This window comes from Rhinatrema bivittatum, chromosome 9, assembly GCF_901001135.1.
Source record: "Rhinatrema bivittatum chromosome 9, aRhiBiv1.1, whole genome shotgun sequence".
In the NCBI taxonomy this organism is placed as follows: domain Eukaryota; kingdom Metazoa; phylum Chordata; class Amphibia; order Gymnophiona; family Rhinatrematidae; genus Rhinatrema; species Rhinatrema bivittatum.
The window spans coordinates 43,495,418-43,509,117 of NC_042623.1; the positions used below are offsets into that span (position 1 = coordinate 43,495,418).

General features: G+C 47.7%; 1 protein-coding gene across 5 annotated transcripts in view; it reads right to left on the bottom strand.

Moving 5' to 3' along the window:
- The window catches only part of ORC5 (origin recognition complex subunit 5), a 320,424-nt gene extending 308,242 nt beyond the window's left edge, over positions 1 to 12,182 (bottom strand). For 3 of the 5 annotated variants that reach the window (XM_029616274.1, XM_029616275.1, XM_029616270.1), the window contains exon 1: positions 12,040 to 12,171. Coding sequence is in view for 1 of the 5 variants with exons in the window: in XM_029616273.1 (XP_029472133.1) it covers positions 12,040 to 12,144 (105 nt within the window). In the remaining 4 variants the exon portion in view is untranslated. Of the gene's footprint in view, positions 1 to 11,976 lie in introns of all 5 variants that reach the window. The other 2 variants (XM_029616273.1, XM_029616271.1) reach the window with 2 other exon arrangements.
- Positions 12,183 to 13,700: the final 1,518 nt, after the last annotated feature.

Below are 13,700 nucleotides of genomic sequence, written 5' to 3' on the forward strand. Positions count from 1 at the left end.
GGGACATGAGAGTACGAGCTCGATCCTGAGGGAGGAATGCTTTCGCCTGCATGGTGTCCAAGTCGGCTCCTATGAAGGATAGGGTTTGAGATGGAACTAGGCTGGACTTAGAATAGTTGATCAGAAACCTGAGACATAGCAACATATGGATAGTTAGACATAAGGAGGCTAGTGCATCCCTTTGAGTTGGAGCCCTTATCAGCCAATAGCCGAGATAAGGGTAGACATGGACGCCTTGACATCTCAGGTAGGCCGCGACCACTACGAGGCACTTGGTAAAGACCCGAGGTGCGGATGCTAGGCCGAACGGCAGTACACGGTACTGAAAGTGCCAGGGGCCAATCAGGAATCAAAGGAATATGTGGTGAGACGGAGCGATCGAGATGTGTGTATACGCGTCCTGAAGATCTAGAGAGCAAAGCCAATCTCCTTTTTGTAGAAGAGGAAGTAGAAAGCCCAAGGTTACCCATCCTGAACTTTTCCTTCTGCAGATATTTGTTTAAGGCATGCAGGTCCAGTATTGGACGAATGCCCCCTGACTTTTTTGGGATAAGGAAATACCTGGAATAGAACCCCTGCCCTTGCTGGGAGAGGGGTACTGGTTCTACAGTCCGGGATTTCAGAAGGGTTGAAACCTCCTCCTCCAGAAGAGAGGAGTGGTCAGATGATCCCCACTTCGACCGAGGTAGGGAGTCTGTTGGTACAGACAGGAAGTTGAGGTGGTAAACTTGAGTCAGTACAGCAAGTACCCACTGATCTGTAGTAATTGTGTGCCATATGTTGGTGAAGTGGCACAACCGACCGCCGAGTACAGACGGTAGAGGAGGGTGTCTTATGCTCTCCAGCGAGGAGTAAAAATCCAGCAGCTGGGTCCGGTGGAGGGGCTAGCTGAGTCTTCTGAGGCTGGGATTGTCTGGCCTGACCTTTCTGGTAAGGTCTGGAGGGGTGACCTCAAATAGCAGGAGGATAATATCTCCGTGGCTTGAAGGACGGCCGCTTAGTCTCTTCGGAATGTCCTTTTAGAGGTGGACGGGAAATCAGAAGGCACGGACGAAAGCTGCTACAGTCTTCTGGATTTTGTCCCCGAAGAGATAGTCTCCAGCGCAGGGCAGGTCAGCAATCTGTTCTGTACCTCTGGTCTTAAGTCAGAGGACTTCAGCCAGGCCCACCTTCGTGCACTAATTCCCGCTGTGGACACCCTAGAGGCAGTGTCAAAAATATCATAGGCAGAAGGGGCGCTGTTCGCCGAAGGGGAAGATGACCGCTCGACCCTGAGACTCTGCTACCACTACAGCAAGAGCACTAAATATCACCCGATAAACCTCCTAAAAAGCAGTGCCTAAAGACAACAGCTGGGAGAGCAAGCGAAGAGGAGCACAACCGTCTAAAAACAAACGGCTGGATCGCGGCGCAAACCCAGCTTAGCGAGGCGGGGAAGTCTCTCTGAAATTTAAGTTTTTCCCGCCAGCTATCCTGCCGCGAGCGCAGCACCGACCCCTCGGTGTGGACCAGCCTCTCGGCAGCACTGACGCAGCTTTTGATCCAGCGCACCGAGTGGACCAAAGCCGCCTGCAAAAAAGACACCAGACCGCGGCGAGTGGGCAACTTAGGACGGTAGGGAAGAACTTGGCGGCTCGCCTCATTGTCCGCCATCTTGCCGAGCGCGAACTAGGAGGGAGACGGCCTGCACGGGTGTAATTAGGCGCACCTATAAGCAAACAAAAAATTTTTTTTTAGAATCGCTGCATCCTCCAAATTAAACGCCATCTTCAGCACTTGTCAGCAAGGGAGTGCGCACGGCGGGACGCTTAGGGGGCCTAGTGCTGGGAGAACGTGCTCCACCCCTCCCCCCCCCCCCCTCCGGACAAGCAACAGTTCTGCAGCAGCAGATAAGCACAAATCACGGACCGGCAGATTTAATTAATGGCCTCCAGGAGACTCCCTGCCCACCGAGACCGTTGTGTGGGCGGCGGGGCTGAGTGTAGTCGGCGGGGGGAAGCCGTTGTTGGAGTTCTGAAGCCACATGGCCCGATAGAAAAGGCAGAAGAGCAGCGGGTGACATCCAACATAGCCCCTGTTTTATTCCCCTCAGACACCATCAACAGTTCTTCTGTTTTTATATCAGCGGCAGCCATAATCTATAGGATAAAACATTTAAAAGGACCAGATTCAGGTACTGGGCATTCGCACATGGCAGCTTGCTTTGTATCAGGGGAAAGAAGCACCAACATCAGGGCCTCAGTTTGTACCTCTAATAGGTGCAATCAAGCAATAGTCAAGGAGGCGAGCGCCGGTGCGGAGCGGAAAGGCAGCCTCCCTGGGGCGCTCCTGGCTATCATGAGCTCTTAAATGCAGACAGTAAGAGGGGGGTGCAGATGAGCATCACGGTGGAATGACTGAGTGAACTGCATACTTTACTTCTCTGCTGCCCCCCACCCCTCCTCTGGGTTCATTAAACGTTTTTCAGGACTAGCTACGGACCTACCAATCTTTAATGGGCAACATACATAATACTTTGGGACCACGATGGCCGCCCGCCATAAAGCAACAGATCTAAAGCAATTTGCATTTAGCAAATTAATGGAAGAAAACATGCCTGAGGTGCAAGCGACCTCGACTACTTCCCAGGGAGTACGGACCACTGCAGATGAGGGAGAAGCAAGAGCAGAGGGTCCAGAGGCCTCAATGGGCACCGCTGGTCCAGATTTCCCCACAAGGGATGAACTGCAGGGATGGTTTGTTGCACTCCGGTCAGACCTACAAGCACACAAAGCGGAAATTCTAGCGTGCATTGAAAATGTGAGAGAGGATCTTGCTGCCTTGGGGACTCACATGGATGAGCTTGATGGGAGAGTGGACGGACAAAGCGGTTAGATCGATGCCCTGTCTGCACAAGCAAAGCAGTTTACAACGGAACTGGAAACTCTAGGGGACAAAGTGGAAGATCTCAAAAACCAGTCACACGGGTCTAACATACGCATCCGGGGAGTCCCTGAAGAGAAACAATACGCGGATAGCATGCAGACGGCAATGACAATTTGTAAAGACCTATGGGACTGTTTCGGGACCCCATCAGGGGAGCGGGACCACCACTTCCAGGTGGATTTGGAGAGAGCACACAGAGCCCTAGGGCCCAAGCGAAACAACCAACCCAGGGATATCATTATCAAATTCCTTCACTATAAACAAAAGGAAGATATCAGCAAGCTGGCGAGGGCCCATCCCCAATGGAAATGGCGCGACCATGACAATGCTATCTATAATGACCTAGCACCTTCTACTTTAAAGAAGAGGTTTCTGCTGCATGAGGCAACAACCGTTTTACGTAGTGAAGACATTCGCTATAGATGGGCCTTTTCATTTGCCTTGATCTTCCAACATCAAGGCATCTCTTACAGATGCAAATCCCTCCCGGAGGCGGCAGAATGCTTCACGCAAGCCGGAATCAATTTTGACTTCACCCCAGCAGCTAGGCCGGGGCTACACGCAACTACGGATGCAGACCATCGATGGAGGCGACAGGAACCAGGCAGAGGACAGCTACGTAGGCAATCAGCAGGCCTGGGAGCTATAGCGCAGATAAGGGCTGAAAGTAACAGATTGCACTATGCTCCTAATCTAGGTTTAAGAAACCGTTTAGAGGAGGACTGGACTCTGATCTCCTTTTAAATCTCAAAGGTTTTATTTGCAATCTATTTGTTTTACAAATATATGTTATATTCTGTTTGAAAGTATCAGCGTGCAAGGTAGGCATATAGATAACGTTGAACCAAATTCATAGACACATGAGCTCAACAAGTGGGTGTGGGGGGGGGGGTGGAAATAATAGCTGGTCGGGTGACTGTGACCATCATGTACCCCCCAGAGGTGGATTCGCAGAAGATGGAAAGCGAATCCTTATTTGTTATGGTGAGGGAGGCGGCAGAGCTAGAGCTTTTGGCTAACTTGTGTAACTCAGGACGTTTAAAGTCACTATGTGTTAATCCAGCCACAGCTAGGATACTTTCTCACGCCAAGTTTCTCACTGGGGGGCCCGTTAGACTCCTGAAGGATGCTTTCCCTAATCTCAATGTGATGTCACTTCTCATACTTGATAATGGTTAAGATAATCTCTCTTAATGTCAAAAGCCTCAACTCCCATAGAAAGCGCTTCCTTCTCCAAAAAGAAATGCTACACCAAAAGGCAGACATAGCTCATTCAGGAAACCCATCTGAAATGCAAACATGAGCATTTACTTTCGAGTAGGGAATTCCCACGTCTTTTTAGCGGCTAGAGGGAAAGAGGCTAAAATACTCGGGGACTGGGATTCTGCTATCAAAGCATTTGGTATTCGAATATTTATCCCATGTTGCGGATCCAAACGGGAGGTTCTTTATTCTAAATGTCCAAATAGGTACTACAAAATACATCCTGGTGTCTATGCCCCAAACAGGGACCAAGGACCTTTCTGGAAGGAGCTGCATCAAGCTTTATCGTTACATGCGGAAGGGCCCCTTATAGTGGGAGGAGACTTTAATGCTGCCCTTAAGCCCACGGTAGATACTTCTAAAGCGCACTCTTCCTTGTCTGGGCCCATCAGGAAATTAGCCCGACACTTTATGACCGACTGGAATGTCATTGATATATGAAGAAGTCCCGATCCTACACTTTTTTCTCAACACCTCATGATAGCTACTCCCGTATTGATTACTTTTTGATTGATAAATTGTTGGGAAATCAGGTTAGGGGAGCAGACACAGACGTCATCACTTGGTCTGATCACGCCCCAATCAGTTTGGACGTTAACCTGGGTGATCGGAACAAAGGTAGTCTGTTCTGGAAGCTGAATGAATCCCTCTTACAAGATGAGGCTTTTGTACAGACTCTGGGCACCAAGCTGCAGGAATGTTTTCGCCTAAATGCGGATGGGATGGTATCCCCCAGCACTCTTTGGGAATGTTCCAAGGCGGTAGCAAGGGGGTGCAATAATATCTCGGGCCGCTGCCTATAAGTGGCAGGAACGGGGGGCCCGTCTTGCCTTAATGGATAAAATTGCAGCATTATCGCAGATACATATGCGAACCCAATCTAAGCATTGTTATCAGAAATTACTCGCTCTCAAAGATGAATTAGCTCAACTTGATAATAAGCGTATACTTTATGCTTTGGAATCCCTAAAGCAAAAAATATTATGAAGGAGGGAACAAGGCCGGGCGTTTCTTGGCCCATCAACTATGGGCGCAGATCTCCCAAAATACCATCCCGAAAATTAAAAACTCGTCAGGTGATATCCTTACGGCTTCCACAGACATCCGTCGCACCTTTACAGAGTTTTAGCAGAATCTGTACACGCCGCAGGGATTCATTCCACAAACAGACATAAATGCTTACCTGCATGACTTAGATCTTCCTAAATTGACACCTGAGCAACAGCAGAGTCTGGATGCTCCGATTCTTCCCAGTGAAATTGAGATGGTGGTTAAATCCTTGAAACCTGGCAAGTCCCCTGGCCTGGATGGACTCTCTGGGGTCTATTATAAAAAAATGTGTGTCTATAGTAGCGGAGCCCTTAGCTCAATATTTTAACCACTTTAGGGAGGGCAATGGCATCGGACCCCATAATAACGTAGCCGGCATTACTGTTATTGCTAAGGCAGGACGAGACCCGGCACAATGTGGATCTTACAGACCCATCTCACTTATCAACGTAGATCTCAAAATCCTGGCCAGGGTCCTTGCTCAGCGGCTTAACCACTTTCTCTCAGGGCTTGTCCATTCTGACCAAGTAGGGTTTATTCCGCAGTGCATGGTGACAGATAATATCTGAAAAGTCATTGATATCATTTGGTGGGTCCGTAGAATCCAAACCCCTGCGGTCTTATTATCCCTGGATGCTGAAAAAGCTTTTGACTTAGTTCATTGGCCCTTCTTATTTTCCACCTTAAAACAAATGGCATTTGGGCCCTTTTTACAATGGGTATGGCAACTTTACGACAACTCCTCTGCCCGAGTTAAAGTGAATAGTGGTTATGGCCCTGCTTTTTCCATACGAAGGGGCACTAGGCAAGGGTGTCCACTCTCCCCCTTGCTATTTGCACTGTATCTTGAACCCCTAGTGACCAGAATTCGTAAGGCCGCCGACATACATGGAGTTCAACTAGGTCCTGAGGAGTACAAAGCATCATTATTTGCTGATGACATTCTTTTAACCTTAACGGACCTGACTTCGTCACTTGAATTACACAATTTTGGCTCTGTAGCTGGTCTCAAGGTGAACCTCACTAAATCGGAACTGCTTAATGTGAACTTGGAACCAACTGAAGTACAAGCCATTCGCAGCAGGTTCCCGTATAAGTGGGCGAAGTCTCATATAAAGTATTTGGGAGTATTCTTAACAGCTAACTTAACCGATCTCTGTCATCTAAATTATCTACCATGCTTCACAGTCTAACCGTGGATATGAGTCGGTGGAATAGGGGCATGTTCTCTTGGTTGGAGAGGATAGCAATCACCAAAATGATGGTCCTGCCTAAATTTCTTTGTTTGTTTTCTTTCCTGCCGGTAGAAATTTCCTCTTAGGCGCTGCGACGTTGGCAAAAAAGGATTTTTGATTTTATCTGGCGCAGGCGGGGCGGGGCGGGCCCCCCCCCCCTGTCTGGCACGTCAATCAAGTGCTTTATATTCCAAAGTCTCGGGGGGGGGGGGGGGGCTGGGAGTACCCAACCTCTTATGGTACTACAGGGCAGCTCAGTTGCGGGCTATTCTTGACATCCACCGCAGAATGGACACCAAGCAATGGACATCTATTGAACAACCTACCTTTCATAGCCAAGATAATGGAAAAACTTGTCAATACTCGACTCACAGACTACCTCGACTCCCACGACATTCTATACCCATCACAATTCGGATTCAGGAAACGCAGAAACACAGAATCTCTTCTACTCTCATTAACGGACAACATCCTGATGGGCCTCGACAACGGTCAATCATACTTGCTGGCCTTGATAGACATCTCGGCAGCGTTCGGCACAGTTAACCACACAATCCTCATCAACCGTCTGATGGAAATAGGCATCTCTGGTTCTGCCCTCCTCTGGTTAAAATCCTAAGCGACAGGTATTACAAAGTAAAAATAATCAACAAAGAGTCTCCCCCTGTAGCGGCCAAGCAAGGAGTTCCCCAGGGTTCCTCGCTCTCTCCGACCCTGTTCAACATATATCTTCTCCCCCTATGCCAACTACTCAATAACCTCAAACTTACCTATTTCATTTATGCTAACGACGTGCAGATCCTAATCCCCATCAAGGATCCCATCTCTGACACTCTAAACTATTGGAATAGCTGCCTTCACACTATCAACCTCCTTCTCACAAGCCTCAGCCTTGTTCTCAATACGTCCAAGACTGAACTGCTGGTCATCTCCCCCAATGATAATAACCCACTAGCCAACACTACAAATACTCCATTAGTAAATCAAGTGAGAGACCTTGGAGCCATCCTAGACTCCAGAATGAACCTTAAAAAATTCATTAACACCACCACTAAAGAAGGCTTTTACAAACTACAGGTCCTAAAACAGTTAAGACCTCTCCTACACTTTCATGACTACTGCTTGGTTCTTCAAGCCATACCATTCTCAAAGATTGATTATTATAATGTGCTGCTGCTTGGTCTCCCGGCCTCCTCTACCAAACCTCTTCAGATGCTGCAGAACGCTGCAGCCAGGATCCTCACAAACTCTCGCCGAATGGACCACATCACACCGATTCTAAAAATACTTCACTGGCTACCCATCCGTTACAGAATTCTCTTCAAGACACTGACCATCATTCACAAAACCATTTTTCAGCAATCCTCTCTCCAACTCACCATACCCCTCAAACCTCATTCCTCAACAAGACCAACCAGATCTGCATACAGAGACTCCCTCCAGGTTCCCCCGAACAAATCCGCTATACACAACGCCATTGAAAAACGAGCGCTATCAACTGCTGGTCCGCATCACTGGAATTCTCTCCCGCCAGATCTCCACCAGGAACATTGTCACATCACATTCAGAAAAAAATTAAAAACATGGCTGTTCGCTCAAGCATATCCTTGAAGAAGCCATACGGTAACCCACACGGACCAACACCCCATGGTTGCGCCCTCTTTCCACCTCACAAAGGAACTGTTTTCTGCTAACTGTGCTCTTATACAACTTGACTAATTGACTCCTCAGTGTATATTGTATATAATTTTTACCATGTAAGCAATTGTTCTCTGCTTACATGCACTGCTCTCCAGTTAGAAATTGTTAATCTATCCCTTTTTTCTAACAACCTTGTTCCACTTTCCCTCTTGTAATGTAACTTTCGCTCTCAGTGTTAACTGGTTTACCCCCTAGTTTATTGTAAACCGGTATGATAAGACCTGGTCTTGAGCATCGGTATATTAAAAGAATTTAAATAAATAAATAACAAGAAATTTTAGGGCCAATGGATTTGCAGGCCATATTTTGGCAACCCCGAAATACATGGAGACCAGTTAAAGGCATTGCCTGGTCCTTACAAGTTACCTTACAAATTTGGAAGCAGAGCAGTAGGCAGTTAGTTGAGGCATACAAGTATTTTTTATCAAAACTTCCCTCCTTCATAACAGGCACCTGCTGACAGGTTATCAGACTCCCAACTGAACTTCTGGAGAGATAAGGGGGTTACCACAATAGGACTTATGATGTCACAGGGGTCTATTCTTTCACTGACAGGGCTGACTGATATTCTTCCCTTTAGCACAAATGATTTTCTGGCGCATGCTCAAGTGGTACATTTTATTCAAACTTTGCAATGCACCAAATTGCTATGGCCAGGACGCTCGCTGTTTGAGTCCCTAGTGCGGTATAGTGACAGAGTAAAGGGCCCCATTTCTAAGATTTACCAAGCCTCTTTCCCGGATCAGCTGGAGGTTAGCAACCATGCGAGACTGTGGGAAGTGGATCTGGGGGAGCAGCTGAGCCCCCAGACCTGGGAGGTCATAATGCATTTTGCCAAGAGATGCTCAATATCAGCCAGATTAAGTGAAAATTGCTATAAAATGATATATGGATGGTATCTCACCCCAGATAAAATCCAAAGAATATATCCGGCAGTTTCAGACACCTGCTGGCGAAACTGCAGCAGTAGGGGAACTTATTTTCATATTTGGTGGACTTGTCAGAAAATACAGGCTGTCTGCGAGATCATATTCACTTGGTTAAGTAACCTATTACAAGTCCCTCTAACTGCCTCTGCTATTATCGCCCTGTTGTTGATGACCTACATAAGACCCAACAGAGATTTTGTTCACATAATAGCGGCCCGTAATTTGATAGCCGTACGGTGGAAGTCTGAACAGGTGCCTCAGCTACCGGTCATAGATAAACTTCATACATATTACCAGCTGGCCGCGTTAACGGCTGCCAAGTATGGGAGAAGGTCTTCTTTCTTTAAAACTTGGCAACCGTTTCTTGATTATATTGTTCAAATGTAACTTGCTTTTGCTGGCAGTTATCAGAAAACATCGTAGGGAATGTGTGCATTTTGGGTGGAAAAGTTATTTTCATGCATCACTCTAAATGGTTCTTTTTGGTGCGTTAGAGGTGGTGGATTTATAATAAGTATCCCGCATTTTGACATTCTGATATGCTTTTGAGGAGCCACTCTTCATTTTTACTGACTTTGGATCCTGAAGCAGACTGGCCATAGCCACGCCTGCGGGGCCAGGGGAGGGTGGGGGGTATTGGGGAGATTCTCTGTATTTTGTATTTGTAATGCTATTATTCTAGCAATGTTATGTTGAAAGTTTAATAAAATCATTAATTTCAAAAAATATATATATCATAGGCAGCGCGGACCTCGTGCTTCCAGCATCTATACCCTTCTGAGCCAGGGCATTAAGTTGATCCTGAAGCTGGTCGGGTAAAGATTCAGAGAAATCCTGGATCTTCTTGAACAGGTCTCTTATACTGGGTCATGTATAACTGGTAGGAGGAAATGCAAGAAATAAGCATTGATCCATGGAAAACACGACGGCCAAACGCATTGAGGGACTTCTGTTCTTTCCCTGGAGGAATGGAAGAATGAGGCTTAGAACGTCGTGCTTTTTTCTGGGCTGACTCTACAACCACAGAATGGTGATCCAGCTGTGGTTTTTGGAAACCAGGGGCTGTCTGTACCAGGTAGGTGGCATCTTTTTTTCGATTCACCGGTGGTACAGATCCTGGATGCTTCCAATTCCTCTTCAACAAGTCCAGGAGGACTTCATGAACGGGTATGGACATGATCTCCTTGGGTGCATCTACGAATTGGAGCACTTCCAGCATCTTGTGTCCGGAGTCCTCTTCCGTCTGAAGTTGGAATGGTATGGCTTCAGATATTTCCTTTATAAAATTAATAAAGGACAGGTCCTCTGGAGGAGAACATCTTCTCTCCTCAGGGGGAGATGGCTCTGAAGGTAGATCATTAGAATCCTGGGAAGAATCATCGGTTCAAGGATCTTAAGGCTGATCAACTGCTCCCATAGGATCTCCAGAGGGAAGTAATGGTGCTGTTCCTGAAGGATCAGGCCTAGGCACAGATGGCATCGATGGTGGCACCGAATGAGGACGATGCAGAATCGATGACAGAATAGGCACCGACGGAACTGGTGACAGACGAATCAGTGGCAAGATCCCAGACAGTCCGGGGATAGGTTCTAGATGACATATGCTCTCACTGACACTCCCTCTTACATTTTTCACTGGCACACACATGCAATATAAATTACTGTTATAAATGGAGGGGCAGGAAGAGAGGTTAAGGGGGGGAAAAAAGGGGAGTCACCACACTTGTATACCACACGATTTGTACATAACACCAACTTGCTACGGTGGTTTTGGCGTTCCTTAATTTTTTTTCACACTATAAACTTTTTTTTAACTGGCGGCTGCTGCTGGCTCCTCTGGCTGCAGTAGCCAATAGCAGGAGAGACGACAGAAAACACATGGCAGAATGAGGTGACTGTGCCTGAGGGAGGCCACCAGATTGAGATGAGACCTTCTGTCTTGGGACAGCAGAATACAGATAGTAAATAAGTGTAGCAGCAGCAAAGCTACGGTGGGCCAGTGCGGGGCTAGGTTTGCAATGGCAGTTCCGAAACGAAGACAGCCGAGGGACTGTGTTGGGAGGGAGGTATGCAAGGCGGCAGTAAGGCAATTTTACCTGTAGGCAGGAATCAGAGAAGAAAACTGCAGAAGACAAGGTATAAGCCTAGATGGCAGGCTCAGGCACATGATGTGATGGCTTGAGTGCTAAGTTCAGCCCCGGAATGGACCCCTGGCCATGTACGTTGATGTGCACCACGCAGGCAGACAAATCATGAGGCAACTGCGGCAGGCAGCCCTTGTAGACTGCCTGAGCCGTTAAGGGAGGAAGGGCAATTTCTCGGTGAGTAACTACAGCTGAGCCCGCTGAGTTGAGAGAAGAGAAGATGCCAGGGAAGTTCAAACATGAACAAACGCCCGGGAAAAGCAACATGCTTCTCTCCTCTCTTCTGCGGCTGTAAAAGCTGCCAAAAGCAAAAGAACAGGCAGCTGATTGGTGCTAGGCCACTACTGCTACTGGCCAGAGTTAGCCCAAACCTTCTTTGTCCGGGTTTTCAAGTGTCCGGTTACCTTTCACTGAGTGTGTATGAGAGAATAAAGATATAGGTATATATGACAGAGGAGAAAGTTTGTGCATCCCCTTTGTAACCGGACAATGTACAACCGGCTGCAAAATCGGATTGTCCGGTCCAAACCAGGGTAGTTGGTCACCACTGGGGCAGCACATGGGGTTACGAAGAGAACGGACAAAACTGTGGCTGGAAGAACAGAGCTGAAGCACCAAAATAAGTTAAAGCAAGCAGCTGCACCTCTAGGGAAGGTGCAGAGGAACAGCAAAGGAGAGCGCAGCAAATAACATAAGTAAGGCTAGGAAACAGAAAAGAACCACTACCACCTCCTTCCCGTGTTGTTCGCCCTTGTACCACCCCGCTAGCACGGACGTCCTCGTCTCCCTCACCTCTTTCGTCCACTGCTGAGCTGATCCCACCGTAAAGCGTAAATTTGAGTCGCGCGGCTCGGCTACTCTCGCCCTGTGTTGTGTTCTCGCGGTGACGAATACCATAAGAGGTAGCGCGAGGACAATGCTGAGCTACAGGTGCCGCGTGGTTCAAACTTAGCGACGCTGGCTTAGACGAACGGAACGTCTGCGGAGTAAGAGAATGGAGAGAAAGCAGTGAGCCAGGAATGGGGATGGGGAAGAGAGAAAATGCCAGCGAGAAGAAGGCTGGAATGGAAGGATGAGTTAAGTAATAGTAGCAGCAGCAGCAGCAGCTCCTCCTCTAGTAGTAAGAGCTGTTTTTCTGTTTTGTTTTTTTTGGAAACAAACAGCTTTCATCTTTATTAATAATTCTATAATGCAAATTTAAAGTAGGTAAAACTTCCAGCTATTTATAGCAGATGATGGAGTAGGGCACAAAGGAAGGGGGACAAACAGTTCTTTAAAACTCCCCACTTCGGTGCTAAAAGGTGCCCCCTACACACACACACACACTGTAGAGGCTGCTGCCCCTTAGCTCACTGGTTAAGAAGTGCTTTATTACACCAGGTACTGCAGAGCGGCACTGGAGCCCAAAGCTCAGGATATTTTTAGTTCTACACAGATAGCACTGGATTGCACGAACTCCAATGACAACCATATTATTCATTACAAAATAAATGCACATCCATCCACTCACCCATGCCCAACCTGATTCCAGAGTTTTCTCTTCCAATATCCCTGTATGGTAACCAGCTATGTAAAAAGATAACATAACTTTCAGTCAGGAAAACGCAGCAAGGACTGAGCTGGGAGTCTCAGAAGCAACCACATGCAAGGGAGAATTTTTCACGCAGTTGTTTGTTAACCAGCAGTTTAGGCTTAAGGAAGAAAGAGGGAGCAGGAATCTGCTGAGGGGCGAATGAACAGTCATAGTACAGTGATAAAAGGCAATCCACACATGCCAGTAGAGTTGCACTGATGCCTTCTCTGTGGGTAAAAGAAATAGAATCTTCTGGCGTCCAGCGAGTGTCAGCCAAGACCCTCGCTAATAGCATGGATGCGCCAGGCTAGCTGGATGTTTTGCTTGAACAGAGTGACTTGTTTGGCATGAAAGGTGCACAGGTAGGAGTCTTTGAAGAGGCAGACCAGGAAGGGCCACAGACTGCCAACAATATTTGTAGCAGAGGGAGAGGGACAGACTGATTCCCCGTACCAACATGGAGAAAGGCAGATTCCGGATAAGAAGTTCGGTGGATCTCTGGTACTGTAGGATCTCCATCAGTAATCAGGCTCCAGGTTGTACCTCCATCTCCTCACTGGCACTGCACCTCTGGGGATTCGGGCAGGACAGTGTAGGCTGCGGGGCAGCAGTGGGCTCCTGCCGGTGGTAACTCTCCTGGGCATACAAGTCTGCTTGTGCTGGGGCCATGAGTTATTTCCATTGGCATGGTGCAGCAACAGCAGTGGACCAAAATGATGATACTGCCCCACTGATGAGGTCATGTGACATAGGCCTGGTCATCAATGAGCAATGTCTCGTGAGCTAACAGGTGGTGGAGTTAGAAGCTCAAGCCCACCTTCATTACACCGCGTCCACGCTTTCTACCCCCCTGTTCAGCATTCAAACTGCCGCACAGCCC